The 22,487-nt window shown below is 59.3% G+C and overlaps 7 protein-coding genes across 7 annotated transcripts; all 7 read right to left on the reverse strand.

Annotated features, from left to right (window-relative positions):
• Nucleotides 1-745: 745 nt before the first annotated feature.
• On the reverse strand, nucleotides 746-2,227 carry LINJ_34_1220 (conserved hypothetical protein; the record flags this gene model as incomplete). The annotated part of the gene is made up of 1 exon (XM_001468456.1): nucleotides 746-2,227. One exon carries the CDS (start codon nucleotides 2,225-2,227, stop codon nucleotides 746-748), a length of 1,482 nt encoding a protein of 493 aa, XP_001468493.1.
• A 716-nt stretch (nucleotides 2,228-2,943) lies between these two features.
• On the reverse strand, nucleotides 2,944-4,101 carry LINJ_34_1230 (conserved hypothetical protein; the record flags this gene model as incomplete). Its single annotated transcript, XM_001468457.1, has 1 exon — nucleotides 2,944-4,101. The coding sequence occupies one exon, from the start codon at nucleotides 4,099-4,101 to the stop codon at nucleotides 2,944-2,946; it is 1,158 nt and encodes a 385-aa protein (XP_001468494.1).
• Nucleotides 4,102-5,605: 1,504 nt separating this feature from the next.
• LINJ_34_1240 (conserved hypothetical protein) lies at nucleotides 5,606-6,220 on the reverse strand (the record flags this gene model as incomplete). Its single annotated transcript, XM_001468458.1, has 1 exon — nucleotides 5,606-6,220. The coding sequence occupies one exon, from the start codon at nucleotides 6,218-6,220 to the stop codon at nucleotides 5,606-5,608; it is 615 nt and encodes a 204-aa protein (XP_001468495.1).
• A 1,395-nt stretch (nucleotides 6,221-7,615) lies between these two features.
• Nucleotides 7,616-8,968, reverse strand: LINJ_34_1250 (conserved hypothetical protein; the record flags this gene model as incomplete). The annotated part of the gene is made up of 1 exon (XM_001468459.1): nucleotides 7,616-8,968. The coding sequence occupies one exon, from the start codon at nucleotides 8,966-8,968 to the stop codon at nucleotides 7,616-7,618; it is 1,353 nt and encodes a 450-aa protein (XP_001468496.1).
• A 5,365-nt stretch (nucleotides 8,969-14,333) lies between these two features.
• On the reverse strand, nucleotides 14,334-16,331 carry LINJ_34_1260 (conserved hypothetical protein; the record flags this gene model as incomplete). Its single annotated transcript, XM_001468460.1, has 1 exon — nucleotides 14,334-16,331. The coding sequence occupies one exon, from the start codon at nucleotides 16,329-16,331 to the stop codon at nucleotides 14,334-14,336; it is 1,998 nt and encodes a 665-aa protein (XP_001468497.1).
• A 2,617-nt stretch (nucleotides 16,332-18,948) lies between these two features.
• LINJ_34_1270 (conserved hypothetical protein) lies at nucleotides 18,949-19,779 on the reverse strand (the record flags this gene model as incomplete). The annotated part of the gene is made up of 1 exon (XM_001468461.1): nucleotides 18,949-19,779. One exon carries the CDS (start codon nucleotides 19,777-19,779, stop codon nucleotides 18,949-18,951), a length of 831 nt encoding a protein of 276 aa, XP_001468498.1.
• A 450-nt stretch (nucleotides 19,780-20,229) lies between these two features.
• LINJ_34_1280 (conserved hypothetical protein) lies at nucleotides 20,230-22,005 on the reverse strand (the record flags this gene model as incomplete). The annotated part of the gene is made up of 1 exon (XM_001468462.1): nucleotides 20,230-22,005. One exon carries the CDS (start codon nucleotides 22,003-22,005, stop codon nucleotides 20,230-20,232), a length of 1,776 nt encoding a protein of 591 aa, XP_001468499.1.
• Nucleotides 22,006-22,487: the final 482 nt, after the last annotated feature.

The following is a 22,487-nucleotide window of genomic DNA, read 5'->3' on the forward strand; positions in this document are numbered from 1 at the left end:
TCGCCTGTGATGAGCGAAAGGCAGGGTGCGCAAGCAAAAGAAAAAAATCGAAAGCCAATAGCCGCGGACGCACAAGGTCGGGGTCGGGGGGGCGACAGAGTTGTGTATGCGCAGGTGGGGCCCTGTGAGATGTAGAAATAACGCTACAAAAGCGGTAAGAAGCGCAAGGGAAATGACAAACAAAAGAAAATAGAGATGAGTGTTTGCTGCGGGCGACTACCCCAATCGTGGGCATGTGTGGGCTATTAGGAAGAGAGGGGGAGGAGGAACGCGCGGCAGGCAGAGGCTGACGACTCGGTTCGGGAAGATACATGAGAAGTCCACACGCGCAAACAACTACGCAAACAATCGTTGCAAAAGAAAAGCGGAAGAAGAGAGTAAGGTAAGTGGAGGAAGAGGGTGGGTGTGAGCTGAAACGCAAAGGCGTGTAAAGACACCTCAAAGCCGACACGACTCGTGTACACGGCCGGTGGCGATCACCGCTCGACTACCGCGCTCTTTTTGCCTTCCCAGCTTCATTACAGATGTAGAACAAAGGAAAACACACACATATATGTATATCTTCGTTTCGTTGAGAGGGCAGCAACAAAGGGTTGTGAGATGCTCTCACAGTATGGGCGGCAAGGAGGGAGGCGAGCTCAGATGCGCAGAGGTGCTTCTCGGCGTACAGACGCACATACATCACGGGCGCAATTATGAGGGAAGTCGAGCTCTACGGTCTCCCTCTCTCTCGGCCTGCTCGAGCTTATTCACACGCGATGCGGCCGCTTTCCACGTAGACGCCAATCTCTTGCAGAGCGTTCAGAACGGAGAGGTTGGATCGCAGCAGTGCGAGATGACTGCGCTCCGCCGGCGACACATACAGCCGCGCCATGCGCAACACCTGCTGCACCGTCGTGGGCACCATCAAGTCAGTGCGGATAGCTGCACGCATGAAGTCTGAAATGACCTCGCGTGGGGTGACGGCGGCCTGCCACATGTCAGGCACCGTGTATCGGAGCAACCCCGCTCCTGCGTTTGACCGGTCGGGTGCCCACAAGAACGACACTGGCTGCACCGGTGAGAAAACCTCGGAAAAGACGCCAGGCGCTGCTGTCTCCGCCGGCGACGACGCGGGATCGCAGGTTCGGGGTGGCCGTCCCCGGCGGCTCGTCGCAAAGCTCATCTCCGCCTCCGCCGCAGCTCTCGATGCGCCACAGTAGAACATCGCGGGGTTGTCGAGCAGCCCGTTCGCGGACATCAGCCCACCGCAACCGGTGCGTAGAGCCGCCTCCATCGCCGTGCTCACGTCCGTCACACCGCCGTTCAGCACCACTGGCACAGAGAGATTCTCGCGAATGAGCTTGACGGCCTCAAACTGCACTGCAGCACTAGGGTGGCAGGTAGGGGTACGGCCGTGCACCGTCAACCAAGACACACCGGCTGCCTCGCACTGCCGCGCAAAGTCGACGCTGCGGCGCAGGTCATCTTTTATCCGCATCTTCACCACACACGGCAGAAATGGCGGCACGGTGCTGGTGCAGCTGCCGTACTCACAGCCGTTTCCGACGATCGTTGACGCCGTGCTGCCGTCTGGCATGGCGTTGCGAATGGAGCGCACCATGTCCGCCACTCGCTCTGGTTGGTCGAGCAGTGCAGACCCGATTCCTTCCTTCATCGCCCACCGCTGCGGGCACCCGCAGTTGAGGTCGATGCCGTCGCAGTACGGGCGAAGTAGCACCGCAGCTTGTGCGGCGGCAGGCCCGCTCTTGGCGGCGAGCTGCACGACAAGCCGATCCTCGCCTTCGTACCGCGCAAACTCGGCGTGCCGCGCATGCGGCGACTTGACGAAGCTCTCCGCGATGAGCATGTGAGTGTAGCTGACGCGCGCCCCCCACGCTCGGCATACTTGGCGAAACGCCGGCCTGCTACACCGCACCATGGGAGCTTGAATTAGGCAGAGGGAGCAGTAGAGCTGCCGCCAGTCGAGCGATGCGTTGCTGTCGGGAGAGTCGACACAGCGTTGGTGGTACTCGCCTTCATCTTCAGCCGATGTGACGTGCTGCTCTGCAGGGGTATGGTGAGACCCGCACAATATGGTTGCGTCGTATTCGCGAGAAAGGTTCACCAACGCAGCCGCAACTGCTCGGTCGGCCTCCGCGATAAGCGCTGACAAACACACGCTGCGATGCAGGTGATGAGGGTCTTGCGCCCATGCGCGCTCGTACGGTGCCCAGTGGTCGCTCATGGCCTAAGCAGTGGTGACCAGGCGAAAGCTAAGGAATCGAATTCGGAATGCAAAGGGAGACGTCTGTGGCGAGAGAGAGAGAGCGGAAAACGAGAAAACGGGAAGCCCACGGAGACGCACACAGACCCCTACACACACATATATATATATGTACACAGAGAGAGAGGCACGCTCAGTCCGCGAAAACACGCCGCCCCCTCCACGCGGTAGCGACACCGACGTGAAGAGCTGCACATGCGAGAGAAACAAAGGAGGCAAAAAGGGGTGGCGTCATCGCCCAAGCATCCGTGCGCGCCTACGTGCAGGGTGGAAGGCGGAGGGGCGGATAACGCCTCGCTTGTTGCTGTCACGCAACACGCAAAACGAAAAACCAATCTGTGAGTGCAACTTGGAGGGAAGGAGGGAGGGGGGCCAGTGAGCGTGTCGCGTTGTGCAGCTCGTCTGTTTTCTCTTTTCTGTTTATAGATGTGTGATTGCGGATTCTGAACACGTGAACGCAGACGGCTTCCTGGCAAAGACATTCACACCTGTGAAGGTGAACAGCATCCATCAGACACACATGCATGCACTCACGCACGGGCCAGCAGGTATTCGCAAGAGAGCAAAGCCCTATCAAGTGAGACCCCTCACTGTGCGGCGTGCGCGGCACGCAACGCCAGAGCGACTGCAGCTTCTCTCTAAGATGAAATCGGGCAGGCAACAAGAGAAATACACCGTTATGTAAAGCGGTGCTTCTCCTGCACATGGGCGTCAAACACCAGCTCGCCGGAGGTGAAGTCCGTAAACGTCTCCATGCTCGTTGTCTGGTAGCTCGACTTTAAGATGAACTCTAGCACGTGGTGTACCTGTGCAGGGTCGTTTACGAGAGTCAGTTCCGCAGGGACGCTCCGCGCCCCACCCTCTCCGCGGTAGTCGTGGCGATTGGCCTCAGTGCCATCCACGGCAGCACTGCCTGCGGCCCCCGTCGCCACTGAATTCTGCGTGCGCGGCCGAATCAAGCGCTCGTTTGAGGTTCGAATGATGGGGAACCGCCACTCCGCCAGTGGCCGCTCGTGGGCCATACGCCACCGCGTCACCTCCTTTGACAATAAACGCACAGAGAGCACCATACCGACTTCATCGCGGCCCAGAGTCCATGCATCGCCACAGTCGCTGTTGCAGCCGGCTCCGCTGCGACCCCATGTTGCGGCGGTGGCGTCCGACGTGGGGCTGCCCACCCCAGAGACAGACCGCAACGGGGACATGGGGGAGGCCGGCGAAGGGAGTGCCTGCCGCAGATCAACCGACTGCAGAAGAGCCCGCGGCAGCTGTTGTGGCGCCGGAAGGCCCGCTGTGTTACTGTTGCGCGCTAGCCTTTCAGCTGTGTTCTCCCCTCGCGAGCCTGCCACAGAGGCACCGCCTTCCACGATACCGCTGTTGATGAGCACCGTCGCGCTGGCCAAAGTGCTCTGCCCCGCTATCAGTGCCTGGCTGGAGAACGACAGCGAGCTGGAAAGGGGGAGCCGAGCCAGCCGTTGCTCGTGCTCCGACACGAGAGCATCAATCTCTTCCATCACGCGATTGTAGGCGATGGTGATAGTAGGATTGTGCGTCTCGCGGACGGTGATGTGCACGCCTCCGAGCTTGTGCAAGACCTGCGTCACCGGTACGACAAACGGCTGCTCATGCTGCCGCTGAAGCGCCGCCAACTCAGCTGTCTCGGCGAGCGTCAGAGACCGCGCGGAGGTCTCCGGGGAGGCGTCGAAGGACCCAGGAAACGCCGCTGCCGTCGCACCCGTGGCTAGTCGGAAAGAGGCATCCTGCTGCTGCGACTTGTTCTGCATTGGCTGCTGGTTTTGCATTGTTGCGGGATATCGGCCCCAAAAGCTCGACATTACAGACACTGCAGAGGTTAAGAGCGTGGCGGCCGACGGCGCCGCCGCGCCGGTGCTGACCGCACCGCCAGAGCCGCGTGGCGTCGCGTGATCGCGCAGCGTGGGGGGGCGCGGCCCAACGGGGGATTGGAACTCAATAGAGTAGAGAATGGCGTACAGGAGGGCAGACAAGGCGGAGGGGGTGACGCGGATGGGTCGCGGCGGTGCATCGGCGACACTAGACGACGCTGTCGCCGGGGCGGACGCCGCCGATGGCATGTAGCTGAAGACTTGGTAGTTCATGTTGCCAACGCGCCTGTTTTGTATGTTTGCGAAAGCAGCACGATGCGGAGCCCTCGTCGGGCGCACACGGTGAAGAGCGCTCCGAGAAAATGCAAAGGGATAAGATGACGAGTGGAGCGTGCCGGCACCGCACGGCGACCCAGCTGTCAAGAAGCGTAAAGCAAGCGAAGTAGAAGGTGAAAGCACGAGCGTGTGAACGCCGCTCTGCGTTTGCGTGCGTATGCGCTGGCACCGATAACCACCTCTCTACAAGGAGCAAGCGTGAGAGAAAACGGGAGGGGGGTGTAGTGGTGGTGGTGACGGCGGTGGGGAGGGTGGTAGAGAATCTATCGAGAGGAGGTAGAGGAAAAGAGGAAGGCAAGTAGGCGCAGGCGCGCAAGACAAGCGCATAAGCAGACGTACACAAGAAGAGCAGCAAGCAGAGGTGTGGGGGTGGGAAGAAGGAAGACAAGCAGAGAAAAGGAAAAGATCGGGTGGGTGGGTCGGAGGTAGCAATTCACTGGATGATAAGACAGGTAAGCAGAAAGCAGCTAGTGCGTGTTGGCGCACGCATTTGCGTGTGTGTGTGTTTAAAGAGCGGGTAGGTTTGGCGGAGGTGTGGGATGCACGCCCGCACACGTGATGCCGAGCGCGACGAGTTCAGACGATTAGCGAAAGGATGAAGAAGAGAGCGGGATGAAACAGACATAGAGGTGCGGCCGAGAGGCCAGCGAGCGAACTCGAGCAAGGGAGTGTAGAGAGGTTCGGGGCGGAGAGGGGGCGTGCAACTCCCACGCATCCCTCGAGCACGAGTATCGCACTCAGTGATCCCCCCCACACACACGTCGCCAGCGTACTCGCGCATTCAATTCGTGAGCTCGACCGCCTGTGTTGGAGCGTCCCCGTACGATTGGGACGCGCTTGGACATGATCGTCCCTTCGGTGGATGTTCTGTTTTGCATTCGCTTTGTGCGCTCCACGAGCGGAACGCCTCGTGGTGCCCAACACCCCTCTTTTCCTCCCTCTTTCGCCTCCACGGCAGCCCCGGCGACGTTTCCTGCGCGCGCATGCTGGCATGACGGCGACGAGGGGACGAGGGAGCGGCGGTGTATGCGAGTACATGGACGCGGCGAGATAAAGGGGCAGCTTTCGGTGCAGCCCCAACTGAGGCAGAGTAACCACATGCGCACGCGCACACAGAAGAGAGATGCCTCTCCGCAGATGCGATCAGAGGATCCGCGCTTCACTCCCGAGACTCCTTCTCCAGCACGGCTGTCAGTTGAGCACGGGTGCCAGGGAACATGACCAGCACCGTCTTCGCACGCGACGTGCCGCCGCGCACTAGACTGACTTCGATGCGATCAGAAAATGCCGTCGCGGAGGGCGGGGTGTTCGACTCCTCCGGCTGCTGTGCGCCACCAGCACCACTGTGTGGCATCGACGACGAGGCAAAGCTGGCCGCTGCCACGTTCCTCGACTTTCCCTTTTTTCCCGATTTCTTGTCTCCGCCGCTCCTGCTCTTGGCGAGCTGGGCTGCAGTTGCACTGGCAGCTGCATCTGCCGCTAGCACCGTCGCATAGGAAGTGCCTTTCACGTACTCAGCATAATCTGCCGTCATCGCACGGAAGCCGCGCTCAATCAGCTCGCCGAGGTAGCGGAGGAGCTCCGCGTTCGCTTGCCCTTCCACCGGTGGGGCCGCAATGCGCAAGTCGGCCTCTGTCAGCGCCGGTGTCAAGGGTGCAGCAAACGCAGATGCGCGTGCGCTGGGTTTGGCGTGCACGGTAAGCAGATACTTTCCTGGCTGCACCTGGACTAGGCAAGGGAACATGCGGTGCAGGCAAACCCGCGTGGCATGCATTCACAAGCACAGAGAATAAAGGAGACAAGAGGCGCGAAGGCGTGCACCAGTGCCATTCGACTTTCTGATGATGCACCTGCACCACAGGACACAAGGAAGCAGGGTGCCACAGAGCGAGAGAGGTGATGGACAGAACAGGGCAGTGCAAGGAAAGGGCAATCGTGCTATACAGAACGAGCTGGGCAGGCATCTGCGTGCTCGGTGATCAGGGTAGAGAGTCGCAGGCAGCAAGCTCGCTGAGCGTCAATACCCCATGTCACTCGCCTCGCACGCGTGCCGCTTCATCCTGCGCCTTAGGTCTTTCACCGACTATTTGCTTCAAGGGCAGCTGATGCGAGCCCGCACGTGCTTTCACCTGCGCTATAACAAGCAGCGTGAGTGGCCGGCTCACGTTTGCGTGATTCCTTTCCTCTCTTTTACTGTTGCAGTGCGGGCACAGTCGTGAGCGGAAACAACAACAGAAAAAAGAGGGCACCAACGGGACCACTCGACCGTCAAGGAGGGCATTCATCATCGCGAAAGAGGCGACCACGAGAGCCCAGGGCCGCTGGGGAGTGGGGCGGGAGTAGAGAACTTGTTGAATATCGGAGGAGCACTCGAGGATGCACAAATTGGTGTTGGGTTGGCGGGTGCGGCACATCAATCACAAAAGAGAAGAGTGCTGCCGCACTCGTTGAGGTGCGGCACTGTACCCCCCCCCAACCCCTTTGTAGGGTAGCACTGCCAGTGCCCCTGCACCTATGATTTTCGAAATAACCACACACACACACACACGCGCACGATGGGCAATCCGCCTGTACTTTGCTTCGGCACCCACTCGTGGCAGCCCTGTCCCCCTCCCGTCCACTCTACGAGAGCAAGCTCCTCGAATCCAACAGCAAAAAGAGCGCAAGACGGAAAAAGGATGCAGAGCACTAGAAACGTGACGCACCACACTCACGTAGAGACAAAGGCACTCCTCTGCACGAGGCAGCGCGGCAGAAAGCAGCGCTTCCAGATGTGAACGCCGCTGCTACCGCACGTACGAAGCTAACCTACACAAACTGACACCATCTTCACAGCGTAAGCCACTTCCTGCCAATCTATCCGCCGCCATCGAGAGTTGCCCTCGATGACCCGATTGCAGCCGCAACCACGTGTCACGCAGGCGTCGCCTGCAGCCTCTTCGTCCTTCGAGCGGCACACAATATGCCGATCCATGGCAATTCGGCCCCCACCCTCACTAGACCCGTGTGCCTCTGCGTGTGTGTGTATGTATATGTCCGCCACCGAGATACACAAGAAAAGGAGGTGATGGGGGTGATGATCTTGCGACACACGTACACCACCCTCCACCCTTCTACCCTCGACTCGTATCGTCCACTGTTGTTCGTGTCGCTATTCTCCTCGGTCTGCTCACTTTTCATGAGGGGATGAGTATAGGTCGACCGGCTTGCGTCCCATGTGATCGCGTCGCAGCGGAATCAGGCCCTCGTCGCTTTCCCGGCCCTCCTGGAAGTTGTACTGAGGCACCGGGTAAGCCGTCTTTCCTTCCTGCGGAACCCGCTGCCACTTCGGGTAGGGGATGGAGCTGTACACCATGTCCATGTCATTGGCCTCCTCCAGCAGCGCCGGCTTCTCCGGCTCCAGCACTTGCGCCTCCTCCTCTGCGGTCGCCGGGCGCTCATCAAAGACGGCGCGCACGCCGAAGGGAAAGTCTTTCTCATAGGCGAAGCGCCGCACGTACTTGGAGGCGCGGTCCTCTGGCGTGGTCTCTGGGTGGAACATGTCGCCTGGCAGCAGCACTGTGGCCACCTTCTCCTGCCCATGATGGAATAGCACAGGTTGCACCGTGCGCGGCGCATCGCGGTTCGTCTTCTTGGTCACATCTGCAAAGGTTGGGCACTCGTTGTGCAGTTCTGAGAGCGCAATCACGTTGGGCGTGGGCATGTTCATGATGCCGGCGTTGAAGCGTGCGAGCGCCTCCATCGGCGACACCCACACAAGCTTCTCGCCGACAGTGGAGAGTGTGTACTGAACATCCGGAATCTTATTCAGCGTCACGACGTAGCTCAAGTTCGCGAAACGGAAGGTTTCGGTAGTAGGGGTCACTATCGTGCGAAACGGCATCAGTTGCGAGAGCGTCGATTCCATAGGCAGCTCAAGCACATCCATCAGCTGCCGCATCGCCTTGGGGTACTGGTTACAGATCAGGAACCACCGCCGCGGTCCGGGAGGGCCCTCTACCTCTGCCACCACACCGCCCTCCTTTGGGATCAGCAAGAGGTTTGTCTGCGCAAAGAGCGCGCGCATTGCGGCTAGGCGATGGTGCAGGTCGGCCCACTGTGTCGTCACACCGCGCCGTCGCAGCACCTTGTCCCAGTCCTCCGACGTGTCCTCCAGGGACACGGGAAAAGACGGTAGCACAAATTGATCCTTCACGTACTGCCCCTTCGACTCACGGTACATCATCAGGACCTTGTAGTCGTTGTCCTCGCCAGCCGCGACCTTGGCGGGGTCAATGTGCTTGTTGTGACCGACAAGGATCGTTGTGGCGGCACGGCGCGTGGGGATCGGCTCTCCCAGCTTCGGCTTCTCACCGTACTCGCGGTCGGCAAACGGGACCGGCGTGGACCAGTAGTCCTTGAACTGCTCTTTGTACGGGCTCTGTTGAACGTCCAGCAGCAGGTTTCGAATACCGGGTTTCGCACGGAAGTCGGGGCTCTCACCTGAGACGTTCAGCAGCAGCCGGTGTAGCGTCCTGCGCATGACTGCGATGAGGTGCCACGCACGGAGCGGGAGATGCCGGAGGGCGCAGGGGGGAGAATGGTAAGGGCAAGAGAAAGTGGTGAGGGAAACATGCGCGCACGCACGCGCTCCCGTATGTTTAGAGGCGGTCAAAAAAAAGAAGACAAACACGAAAAGAAGAAAGACGGCCAAAACCGCAGCCGATGCCCCCTATCCGAAAAACAGAAAGGGGACGCGCAGGCGTAGTCTCAGCGTGTTCGCTGCAAAGTGCCGGTGTGCCGCGTGTACGCGGCTGTCTGTGTGAGCCGAGGACGTGATGCCAAGGAGCGGTGAAAGAGTAATAGAGATATGAATCAGATGTCCCAGACGCCAGCCACCGTACTACTTCTCTTTGGCCTCTACACACACACACACACACACAAGCACGCGCACGCGAATTGGCAATAGCCGTGGCCACAGATCTGGCTATCAGCAAACTACTTCTGGACACGAAACGAACGATATGAAGGAGGGTGTGTGCACCTCAAGGCAACAGAGTGAGGGGGCGCGTTGAATTTTTGTCTCCGTCAATTCCGGAGGGTGGTGCTGGTGGTGTTGGGGAGATGTGCGCACTGACACAGGCAGACTGACAGATAGGCAGGTATGTGATTGGCACGGCGATAAGCATACATGATCTTTGTGCTTTTTTTTCTTGGCATCTGTGGAGGCTGTGAAGATGCACCACACGTGTGCGTATGTTTGTGTTGCCACGGTACTCACTTTTCTTGTCTATGCCACGACTCTTTCGAGAGGAGGAGGAGGATGGCAGGGGTGGCGCGCTGACCGAGAGGAGAGTGGCAAGCACGACACGGGAGAAAGGAAGAGCAGACAACCCGAAAAAAAAAAGAAAGAATGAGTGCAGAAAAATCAAAAGGGCGACGACACCACACGTCAGCTCAGCGCTGCTGCTTCCCATGCAGCAGGTGCCAGGGTACACGTGAAAGGCCGCAAGGCAACAAGAGAGTATGATGCGAGCGCAGAAGATGGGCACCAACACAAGTACTGTGCACCTGCACGTCCTTCTGCTTGCCGGGCTTTGAGCCACGTCCGCCGTTAAGAGAGGATCCCATACGCATGCAGTCCGGAGGAGGTTTGTGTGCGTGTGTGTGTGCGGCGCAGAGGCAGCAATCCAAAATGCATCATTGCGGGCACTCTGCGCCAGCCGCTACTTCAGTGCTTTTCTTTGCGGTTTTGCGACGTATGGTTATGCACGACACTTGCATGAGTCGTGACGGGCGAGGCAAGGAGCGACAGGCGAGACACGACTCAAGAACGGGTTACCATGTTGAAACAAAAACAGAAAAACAGAGGAAACAGTGGAGGGCAAAGACGCGGTGAGGGGTGTTGGAGGAGATAGACAGAGAATGCTGAACATGCGTCCTGGGCCCCACAACCACACCCACAAACAGAGAGAAAAACAGACAGAATTGGTTGGCATACAGGAAGCGCCAAAACAGCCGTTCTAAAAAGAAGCCGAAAAGAGGGGGTAGGAGAAGGATGAGAATGAGCGGCTGCCCATGGGGTCGGCTCCCTTTGGAAGTTTCCCTTGTGCCACGTACCCAGGGAGTGGAGCGATCGCACACCGACACACACACACACACACGAAACTTTCTCGCTGGCAAAGCACTGTCACCCGACCCACCCCTCGCGTATGTTCCTGACGTAAATCTTGCGCATCTCCATCGCTTCTCGTGTGCTTGCCTCCTCCCCTCTTCTCTTTCCCTTTTTTTTTGCTTCTCCCAAGCACACTCCACCTCGTTCCGGTCGGCATGCCTTTACTGGTGCACTGTACTTCCTTTGGCGAAGCATGCGGCCTCTTCGTCTTTCTTTGTTGTTCCCGGCAGCGCCATCCCGCCCTTCTCCATTTACTAGAACACGAATACAAAACAAGAAAACGGCTGAACGTTCCTACACACACACACACGGACGGGCACCGCACAACTGGTACCCCAGAGAGAGGGCGCGGCTCTGGTTATAGAGCAGACTGGAAGAGGAGCGCTGCGCTGCCGCGAGGCTTCGCTGTGTAGCCGCCCCTCCCTTTTGATCTCTCGTTCGTGCTCAGTGTCACGCAGTTTTGGAGCTGCGTTGTGCCTCTGCATCACCGCCCTCTCTCACCCATCCACGCCAGCTCTAGTAGTCGCGATCGAAGCGCGAGCGCGAGAGAGCGGAGCGGCGGTCGCGGTTGCGGTTACGCTCGTTCCGCTCCGCGCCGGAGATGCGGCGGCGGCGCGGGGCCGACTTGACACCGCGGCGGTCATTGTTGTCGCGGTCGCGACCGCGTCCAAAGCCACCATTGCCGTTGTCACCACCAAGGGCTCCACGGCGGCGACGGCCCTCGCGGTCGGCAAGACGGCGGCGGCTGGCGCCAAAGCTGCCACTGCCGGCGCTCACTGTGTTGCCAGCGCGACGGCGTCCGCCGTCAGTGCGAAAGCGGCGACGCCCGCTCTCGGGCTTGTTACCTCCAGAGCGGTCGCCGCTGCCGCGAGAGCGACTGCCACTGGCGCTTTTGTTATTGTTATGCCGCTGACGCTGGCTGCTGTTGCCTTGGCGGCTGACACTCTTCTTGTCATTGCTGCCACCAGACTGGCTGCCGCGGTGACGGCGGCGGAGCTCCTTGTCGATCTTCTGCTCCTTGATGATCTCGGAAAGCGGGCGGTCAGCGATCTCCATGATGGCGGTGAGTGGAGGCCGAGGAAAAGGTTGCGTGGAATGCAAAGCGAGGGACCAGCGGCAGACCTCAGGAGAGGCGGCGGCGTACAGCGCTCCGGTGCCGGGCTGGGGGGGGGGAGGGAGGGAGGGAGGGAGGGAGGGGGGGTAGAAGATCTATGGCTATCACAAGGCGAGCAGAACAGAATGCAAAGGGAACGCCAGACGCATACCGACGAAAACGAGCACGTGACACAGAGACAGCGCGTTATCCACGGCAAACACGGACGCAGACTGAGAGGAAAGGAGAGTGACTTACAACCGGTAGAGCACCGCGGTGCGAGGAGGCTGACAGGGAACACGGCAGAAGAGTGAGGGAGAAAAGAGGTAGAGGCGGAGTGGGGGGGGGGGAGGGCTTAGAAGCTTGAACCATGCAGAGAAAAAAAAAACCTCTGCCACTCCGCGCGATGTCGAGCGTGTGGGTGCATGCATGTTTGCATGTTGTACGCAGCAGCGGTAACGGCCGTGCCGTCGCGTGCAAAGCCAGATAGGGAGGGGAGGGGGAAGGACCGAAAAGTGAGGCGTTGTATAAGTGTTCAGGCAGTGGACGCAGAGTCGAACCGCGATAGCAAAAGAGGCCCGGCACGTCTACGTAGAAGCAGCCGAGATTCGACGGTGGCGACGCGATGGTGCACAAAGGTGCTCGAGGACGCGTTCGGCAGGACAGCGGCGATCGTTGCAACTGGGGGAAGGATGCCACAAAGGTACTGAGGGGCGAAAGAGTCGCAGACTCGATATCGCCTCTCCATCTCTTCTCGTATCTAGCTTCGTATTCGACTTTGAAGTTGGTCCTTGAAAGAAAAGTTGCTCAGGGTGGTTGTCTGCCAAGCTGGAAACGGCGTCCGCGCCGTTTCCCAAGCTTGCATCTCTTCCCTGCGCTCCCCCGGCCTCACTCCTACAACTCACACGTTTCGCGTGCAGCGCTCGCACCGCCAAGGCTCCTGCGAGGCGCGGCGATGGCGCACGCGAGCGAGGGAGAGAAGTGGATACGGGGGACGACAGTGAGGGCCTATGCGAACGTGTAATCAAAGACGGAGGAGAAGCATCAATCCCTCACCCCTCCTACAGGCGTCAGGAGACACGGGAACACACCCCTGATCGAGAGGGGAAGCAATTGCACAAACAGCGAGCAAGCTCCCCCCTCCCTCCTACAACATAAAGAAGAATGGAAGCCAGAAGCCGAAGAAAAGCGCTGCGACATGAAGAAAAAGGGAGAGAGACGCACCGAAAAACCCGACCTGATGCGCGGTGCTCAAACGATTCCGCTGCTTACGTCTTTCACGCCGATACAACAACATGGTGTTCAGGCACCCCCACCCTCTCCCTCGCCTACGTTTCACAAGCAAGTGGGTACAGGCGCGCATGAATGAAGCACAGCAGCACAGATACATAACGAAGCATATTCGAAGAAAAAAAAAGGATGTGTTTCGAAACCGCTCAGAGAGGAAACAGAAGACGCGCGATGGCGGACCATGCTGGGGGGGGGGGGCGGTACTTCACCCCGAACGCAGAAGGAAGCAAAGACGGCGCAACAGGGCGAGATGAACGATGATGTTCTCCAACCATGACGATCAGCGAAGAAATAGGCGCGGTGCCGGCAGAAGCGAAGCACCCGAGTACAAGAGTAAGCAAGGACCTTCGTTTCCTATCCATTCTCTCACATGTAGCATGCGCTCAACGCCACTCCACCCGGCCCCGCCCCCTGGCCGGTCACAGGCCACGCCTGGTGGTGCAAAACAGCCCTGGACACACGCGCCGCAGCAATGCGCCGACTCGGTCACCGTAGAGCACCGCCCCCGCATCGCAGGTCGCCTCACAGCGGCTCCCATCATGCCGGCCGCCACCCCTGGTGCATCTCCCGCGGGGTGACACTCAGGCTCCCCGCACCAGCAGGCAGTGCGAGGGCCGGGGGGGGTGAGATACGTTCGAATCGCACGGACACGATGCCCATCACATGGATGGCACAAGCGTGTGCACGGCCGCAGGTCGCTCCGACGCAACGCCGATCCAGGACATGGCCGCCGACATCGGTAGCCATACATCGCCCTGGCCATCCCTACGTCGTAGGCGCTTGACCCTGTCACCACCAGAGGTGGCTGGGCATTTAGCAGGGGTTAGCGGAGGCTTGGCTTCCCCACGCACAGAGATTGGGGGCACGCTGGACCCTGTGATACCACGCACTGACGTATGCCCCACCAATACCACCGGCAAGAGGTGCAATTTCATTTTTGCCTTCAACGCCTGCAGTCCACCACGCACAAGCCGACAGATGCACGCGTACAGCCACGGCGCCCCTACGCCCAGTGGCGCGGCGGCCACATCCGCGTGGTCGAGGACGAGCCGTCCTGCCGCTGCACCAGAATGCGGATTACCCAGGAGAGTAAGCGTCTTACAGGCCTCTTTAAGTAAAATGGGTTGTGAACGAGGCGGAAAAGACAAACATAATACAACAGAACGTGCGCCCCACCACACGTGCAGACCTGCAGGCACTCGATAGGGAGCACATCATCATTTCTGCCACGTGGTCGCAACAACCACGGAAAAAGAAAACCTGTAGCGATCGTGTGGCCCCCTCTTCTCTCCCTCTCCGCTGCGATCTATGGGCACAGAAGCAAGCAAAGACAGATGGCCTTCCCTCGCCTCAGTTTAGCTGCAGTGTCGCCTGGCATATTTCGCACTGACGGTTGGTGCCCTGCTGCTCAAACGTGCATGCGGGACACTGCACCCTGGTATTCCGGTTACGATCCGGTTCATTACCGGAGACACGCGGCGCCCAAGGCGGTTGTGCGCCTGGCTTGTTTTGAGGAGCGTCGGAGGGGTACCTGTACGGGTCTGCGTACCCCGCCGCCATCATCGTAGCTGTTCGCTGCGCATTGGGCGCCGGTGCTGCGGTCGGCCGTGCCGGCGCGTTCGACCACAGGTCTCCTGTGTAGGACTGCGGTGGGTGTTTCGGCTCTCTTTGCTGGGGCGGTTGCTGATAAGGAGAGGCAGCAGGAGGTCGCTGGTACACAGGCATCTGCTGCGAAGGCATTGGGGCACAGTTTACTGTAGGGTGCATCATAGGTGGGGTTCTGGAATCCTGATGTAGTGTATTGTAGCTAGTGTTTAACGGATCAGGGTACGCAGGCCCTCGAACTTCTTCTATCTTCATCACAGGAGGACTGCTGCCAAGGAACTGGTAGTTGCCACGCTCGTTTTCCGGCGACGCAGAGGGCTTCACGCCGCCGGTGAGTGCAGCAGGAGCAGTCGAGGAGCCCGCATCACCCGCTGAGGGCTCACTTGTACCGCCACCTCCGCTCGTGTTCGGCATGTTACTGCGATCCCGCTGGAAACCCTCAACGGCCAGTTCCTGCAGCTGCTTCATCAATGACGCATTCTCGTTTTTCACCCGCTTCAGCTCCTGCCCCAGCTTGCGCTCCCTCTCCTCTGACTCGATATCCTTGATCAACAGTAGCGTGCGGTTCTCCTGGACTGTCTCCTCCTGGAAGTCGAGCATCTCCTCCAGCAGTCTCTCGATATCCTTCTTGTTCAGCTCATCGTTCGACAGCAGCTCTGCCATGCGGCGCTGCATCGTTGTGCGGGCATCGTTGCGGCAATTGAGCATGCTCACCCGCTCCTTCATCAACTGAATGCCTTGACTTGACGTGTCCTTTGGCCTCGTTGTCGCCCGGCTCTCTTGCTGCATCAGCGCCAAGCGGGAGATGAGGGAAGTGTTTTGATCTACCTGTTCGCGCAGCCGCCGTTCCATCCCCTCAGTCGCGTGCATCACCATCTTCTCGACATGCGCCTTGACCTCTGGCGCATTTAAGTCGATACGCTGGCTCTCCATGGTCGCGGATACTTGCTGTTTCTGAAGAAGGTCCGCGTTCGCCTCGCGCAGCTGGGAGCATTCCGCCTTCAGCACCTCCATTTTGGCTTGAAGGTCGATCAGCTGCTGCTGCGCTCTGGCCTCCGTCTCGCGACACTCCTTGATTTCCTGCTGCTGCGAGCTTACTTTCCTTTCCCAAAGAGCATACTTGGCCACTGCGTCCTCCTTCGCCGACAACAGCTGCTCCTCAGCCTCCCTCCGCTGATTCTGTAGCTCTATGGCCTCCTGCGTTGATTTCAGCCGCAGTGTCTCCATTTCCGCTTTCACCTGGTTCAGCTGCGACTGCAAGCGTTCCTTCTCCGCGGCCGCTGCGCTGATTTTCTTCGCCTCCTCGGATGCTAAACTCGCCCGCTGAGTTGCCTCCTTCAGCGCCTCCTCGCTCTGCATCAGCTCAGCCGTGAGATGTGCGATGCGCTCCTCTTTTTCGCGCGTTGTGTCCTTCATCTCCGCCAGTTCCGTGCGCTGTTCTTGAACTTGTGTGAGCAGCTCATGCAGCGACTCGTTAATGTTAGAGAAGCGGTCATTTGAGGCGCGGTGAAGGTCTAGCTGGTTCGCCTTCTCGGTCAGCTGCACGCGCAGCTTCGCAACCTCAGCTTTGAGGCTTTCATTCTCGCAGCGGAGGTCGTCCAGCTGGAGCAGCCCGGTGCTTTCGAGCTTTTCACGCAGCGACTCTAGCTCGATCTTGAGCGCCTCGTTTTCGTAGACCACCTGCGAGATGAACGACGAATCAGCTGCGTCGCGGTTAAGCAAGGAGCTCGTCGGCGTTTGCATGGCTACGTCCGTCGCTCACGCGCCTGCGTATTCGTGAGCGCGACGATGCCAGCTGGAGGTGGGGAAGGGTGAAGGAGCGCTCTTGAATGATCGTAAGCGCGCCACTCGCGTTCGACTTGGAAGCAGTGGCGTGGGTAGCGCGGTGAGGGGGAGAGCGGAAGTATGAAATCTCTCAATACTAGAGGGGATGAGCAAAGGCGGAGGGAGCACGCGCAAGCAGAACAACAGCAACAGAAAAATATATATGAGCGACAGAGAGTCAGATACTGAAGATACCGGCATGAGAAGTCAATGCCAGTGTGCAATGCCGGACAGCGTAGGTGGCGACGGTGTGTGCAGTCGCCGCCTGAGGCGTGTATGCGCCACTGTCTGCAAAGGAGCAGGAGCCACACCTGGCGGAGTAAACGAAGCGGAGGGGGAGGGGAGGTGAAAAGGGGTATCGGCTGAGGGGGGCGAGGCCTATGGAGAGACACGCGCCGGTTCACACGCTTCAATCTTTCCACGATGCTGAATCAGATTCCGCCCCGCGTATGTGACGTTGTGTGTGTGTGTGTGTCTGCGATGGCGCAGGAGAGAGGGAGGGTGATGAAGAAAGGCAGAACGACAAGAGTTCGATGAAGCCAAGCTTCGAAACACGCCACAGTAACATGTAAATGCAAACGAAAAGAAAGAAGCTCGATGGCGTACGCAGGACCTTTTGGTTGCGTGAAGGCCACAGCCGTAGAGTGAGGTGGGGAGCTGTGGTTGGGGGGAGGGGGGCTGTGGCAGTAATCAATGCAACGGGAGAATCAATAATAATAACGAAAAGCGCAAAAAGTAAAAGCAGACAGCTACTCCAGGAGGGATGGGAGGCGGTGGTGGTGGCGGGTCAGCCGTTGAAACAGCGGCAGCAGCAGGAAGATTCAGTGGGAAGGATGCAAGAGGACGCGGCAGAGAAATGTGACGTGAAAGGGAGAAGGAGGGAAGGTGGCAAGATCGTCACGTGGGGGAGACGGAGGCAAGGGGACTAGCAAGGGATATGCTTCGCGCCAACGGGATCGACAGCCATTCAAACAGTCATATGTGGACGGCTTCCTTGCCGTTCGCACCCGTTCCTCTTTGAAGGGGGTTTGCAGCGGTGGACGATTGCGCACACGCGGCCTCGTCTTGGCGCATGGAGGCAGTGAAGAGCGAAAGAGAAGGCGCTGTAGGGCGCCTGCGTAAGTGCACACAACGACATCTTGCTCTCTGTTCTTTGCTCGACGACAGCTCCACACTGACCTCTCGCGCTGCAGCCCTTCGCGCCTCTCCGCCATGACTGGACTGCGCGCTGTTTCGAAGGTCGAAGACTGCAAGTGGGCCCGGAGTGCTTTCGCCCGCTTTGTGGGCTCTTTCTAGAATAAGGAGAGCACGAGACATAAGCCCCTTTTCTTTTCTCTCAACGTGCCCATTCGCTCACATGTAGCATGCGCTCAACGCCACTCCACCCGGCCCCGCCCCCTGGCCGGTCACAGGCCACGCCTGGTGGTGCAAAACAGCCCTGGACACACGCGCCGCAGCAATGCGCCGACTCGGTCACCGTAGAGCACCGCCCCCGCATCGCAGGTCGCCTCACAGCGGCTCCCATCATGCCGGCCGCCACCCCTGGTGCATCTCCCGCGGGGTGACACTCAGGCTCCCCGCACCAGCAGGCAGTGCGAGGGCCGGGGGGGGTGAGATACGTTCGAATCGCACGGACACGATGCCCATCACATGGATGGCACAAGCGTGTGCACGGCCGCAGGTCGCTCCGACGCAACGCCGATCCAGGACATGGCCGCCGACATCGGTAGCCATACATCGCCCTGGCCATCCCTACGTCGTAGGCGCTTGACCCTGTCACCACCAGAGGTGGCTGGGCATTTAGCAGGGGTTAGCGGAGGCTTGGCTTCCCCACGCACAGAGATTGGGGGCACGCTGGGCCCTGTGATACCACGCACTGACGTATGCCCCCCTCACCACCACCACCACCACCATTTACTCCGTCATGAGGGAGGAGGGAGGGAGACATTACAGTGAGGCGGAGGCATGAGAAAGAAAGAAAGCCACAAAGACGATAACGGAGGAGCGTGGCCGGCACCAAAATATGGAAGGGGGCGCAAACACCACCGTAAACCCATCAGCAATGGCACCCCGTCACGAGAGAGAGAGCGAGCAAGCAAATCGCCACCGTCGCAAAGAAAGCAGAGCAGACACGCGCATCCCAACAGCCGTGCATGCGGTGCGCAAAACGACGACAGCGAAAAGGATATAAGCAAGGCAGACCCCTCAATGTTTAGCTGGTATACATGGGAGGGGACAACGGGGCGGGTGGCGCTGGACAGCGAAGAAGAAAACAAACAGCGAACCGTCAACGAAGAGATATTGGCGGGAGATGAACGACCTGTCGTTTGTCACATCGTATGGAAGAGGAGCGTGCACGGTACACACGAAACAAAACGAGGTAGAAGCATCCGGAGAGCGAAGGAAGCGATTCTCAAACGCGATGATTAATGATGTATAGGGTGCGGGTAGGGAACCGCACGTGTTACAAATGCAGATGCTGATGTGACACGCGGAGGCGAAGGCACTGATGAGAAGAGGGTTGCGCGAGGATAGACTACACCGCGCGTGTGGCAAAATCAGGTGCGCGTGATTCGCCAGCGGCCGCTACGTTAGCGTGGCGCAACTCTGGAGGCAGCAGGGGGTACCGCACGCGCGCCTCGCCATACTCGGCTTCAGAGCCGAATACAGCTCCATGGTTGGGATCATCAACGCCGGGGGTGTTCACCTGAGGCGATGTGGGCGCTGTAACTGCGCTCACAGGCATCTCAGGAAACGCCTCGGCGTTCGTGAAGTCAGCGGACGCGTACCCGCGGAAGAGGTTCTGCGGCAGCGGCCGCGACGGCGGGCAGCTCACAGCCGGCCCACGTCGCGGTATAAGCGCCGTCTTCAGAGTTGCATACCCATCACACCACCACTTGCCCTGACACCCCACCACGTACACCGCCCCGAAGACGCTAATGGCTGAGAAAACGCCCAGTATAACAAAGCAGCCGATCATCCATGATGAGCAGCAGTCACAGGAGCCAATGTCGCGCTCCCATGGATCGAGCATCGGCTTGCACGTGGTGGCGACACCGCACCTGCAGCGATATTGAGCTGGTGCACTCTCGGCGCAAAAGTACTCGCCGTTGAGGTAGACGGTTTTCGGAGCAAACAGGTTCAGATTGACACCGTAGTTGCCGAGGTCCTGCAGCTGCGCGCACTGCCGCAGCTGCGCAGCGGCGAAAACCGGACGAGAAACCCGGTAAGCCTTTACATCTGTGCTGCCATTGCTGCTGTCCACGGGGCAATGGTGGAAAAGGAGAGCACTAAGGAGGAAGAGGAGGGCTGCGGTGGTGGTGGTTCGACAGCACCGCTGCATGACGCGTAGGTGGTCGGCGGACATGACTTTCCGCCTTGCGAAAATCCGCTATGCTGTGTGTGCAGCTCCTAAAGCTTGTACGGATGCGCGAGGGAGTGTGGGAGAAGGGTCAGACAAGATGGGAAGAAAGGAGAACAAAGGCAAGAGAACCACGTGTGCTGCAGAGCCGGATACAAAGGAGGGCGGGGCTGTCGTGCTCTGAGCTGGTCCTGTCGGCGCGCCAGTCGGGGAGAGAAGGGGCGACATGCACCTACCCACCTCGAGGACGGAAGGCCACATATGATGAAGACCGGCCGGATCCACTTTCTATTCAGTTGCACGCACTTCTTCATTTACGGAGAGAGATGCGCCACAAAAGCCTCATCAGACAGACACACACATACACACATCAGCACACACAAACCGAGCAAGATGAATATATATATATATATATGTGTGTTCACCGTCATGCGCCCGGCGGGTCAGCAGGCAACTCTATAGTCGCTGCAGGAGGTCATCGAGGGTCCCAGACCCCTCCAGGATGTCCTTGTGTGCATCATGTGGCAAAGAAGTCGCTGCTGAGTCGGCTCCGACACAGGTGGCTAGACTTGTTCTGTGCATGCACCACTGCAGCTGCGCATTTCGGTTCACTACCAGGACAGTCAGCTGCCACAGAACTGGCCCGCAGAGTAGGGATTCTGCTGCTATGCCGATCGCCAGAGCAGCCCCGCGAACTCCTTCATCGCCTTCGATGCGGCACACAGCATTGCTTGCGGCGCGTTCCGCCTCCCTCTCGCCGTGAACACGATAGACTAGCGCCGACCTCCACTCGTACTGTGGCGATCGCCGCACCTCTCGCACAGGGGGCAGACGTGTCACGTGAGTCCCGGTGAAAGTCAGCCCTAGTGAGCCTGCGCGCTGCTTGATCTTGGAGGGCAGCTGATGTGCCGCCATCGCCTGCGTTACAGCCGAGTGCACGTGCGCGCACCAACTGCGGTGCACGAGAAACGACAGAAACAAAAACGCGCTGGTCTTCACAAATGTCACGTTTGCCGTGCTCTGCCCGCTGCTGTTGTTCTCCCCGGCGGGCGCATTGCCACCGGCTACAACAGCGGGCTCCGCAAGCGGCTTCAAGGGAAGCGAGAAGAGGGGGTAAAAGATGCCGTCTGTCATCCACGCCGACTCCTCCTCGTACAAGAACGTCTCTGGGACACAGGACGCCGTTGAAGGCGTAGGCGGTGGGCTTGCATCCCTCTTTCCGATGGGCGGTACCCATCTTTCAAAGGCATCTGCGCAGACGGCGGCGTAGCGAACGAGAGCGGTTTGCGCTCTTGGCGCCTCGTTAGTGGTCGAAAGCCGCTCGCATAGCACAGCGCCCGGTACAATGGCTGCGCTGGCTGCACTCACTGCTTTCCCCTCTTGTGTGGTTTCCCCCTGTGCTTCTTCTCTCGCTCGCTTCGCTCCTCGCGTGCCCATCAGCGCGGAGGGGCCTGCAGAAGGGGTGAGGGCGTACAGAGTCGCGCTGTTTCCGTCTTCGACAGAGGCAGATAGAGAACTCCTAGTTTGGCCAGGGGCCGCTCGTGCGCGAGAAGCAACACAGTCTGCCACAACCTGTGGCAGGACGGAGACCACAACCGCTTCATGGAACCGGCGTGGTGCAGAAGAAGCCGCCGGCTCTTTTGCCTCATGGAGACTCCTGCGCCACGGGAGCAGCTGCACATCGCGGTACTGCGCCAGCGTGAATCGTGCAGCAGAGGTGCTGGCGGAGGCTTGCAGTGTCAGCACCAGCTGCGCCACCGCACGGAGCAGCACTGGCGAGGGAAAGATCAACTGAGGCGATGGCGGGGGAGTCTTTGGCGAGTCTTTGAGCAATGAGCCAACTGTCTGCTCCGCTGCATCGCCAGGCGGTGCCGCTGCAGTGGCACCCATGTGCTCTTTACAGCGGTGGCCCTCGTAGTCGTGACGGTAGGTGCGTTGCGCCAATAGCGATCCACTGGGGACAAGTCCGTTGAGCAGCACCGACGCAGTTGCTGCCGCCTCACCCGACCCCATTGTCGGCTCGGTAGAAGACCAGCGGTGCGCTTTTGCTCGCCTCTCCGCTTGCACCAGTGCTGCTCGTCGGGCAGCCTCAAAGTACTCGATAGATGGAAAGGGGTGTAGTGGCTGCGCGCTCGTGCACACGTGCGGCAGCAAGGGGTCCACGTCGTTGCCTACCCTCTTGCACGGAGCAGCGGTATCGCTGCTAGTGGTACGTTCACCCACGCCTGGCATCAGGTTTGGCGGCGGCGTAATAAAGCGCAGCTGCTCGGCGGCACGGGTGTAGACGCTCTGCTCGGAGATAGAAGCGAAGCGGTGCGGCAGTGCTCCAACGCGGTACAGCCCGTCGCATTGCGTTGAGAGACAAATGTACGGCGACGCCGCCGTCGAAGGAGTTGCTGGCGCGTTGTGCCGCGCACTTGCCGCGCTCATGTTTGGCCAGTGCGGCTTTGCTCAACGTGTGTACTTGTATGCGTCTGCGTCTTGAGAGAGAGAGAGAAAGGGATGGGGGAGGGAAGGAGCGCGAGATGCGGCAGGAAAGGGCATCAAGCCATCATCACCTGCCCGTCATGCACATACACGTGCACGTGCATGCATCCTCTCTCTCCACCACCAATGCGTGGTAGCAAAAAGGCAAGGAGAGAGAAGCTGGCCAGTATGCATCGCTACCGGGATATTGGCACCCACATTTTGGTGTAGAGAGTTCAGACAGCGGA

The sequence above is a fragment of the Leishmania infantum genome, chromosome 34 (assembly GCF_000002875.2).
Source record: "Leishmania infantum JPCM5 genome chromosome 34".
Classification (NCBI taxonomy): domain Eukaryota; phylum Euglenozoa; class Kinetoplastea; order Trypanosomatida; family Trypanosomatidae; genus Leishmania; species Leishmania infantum.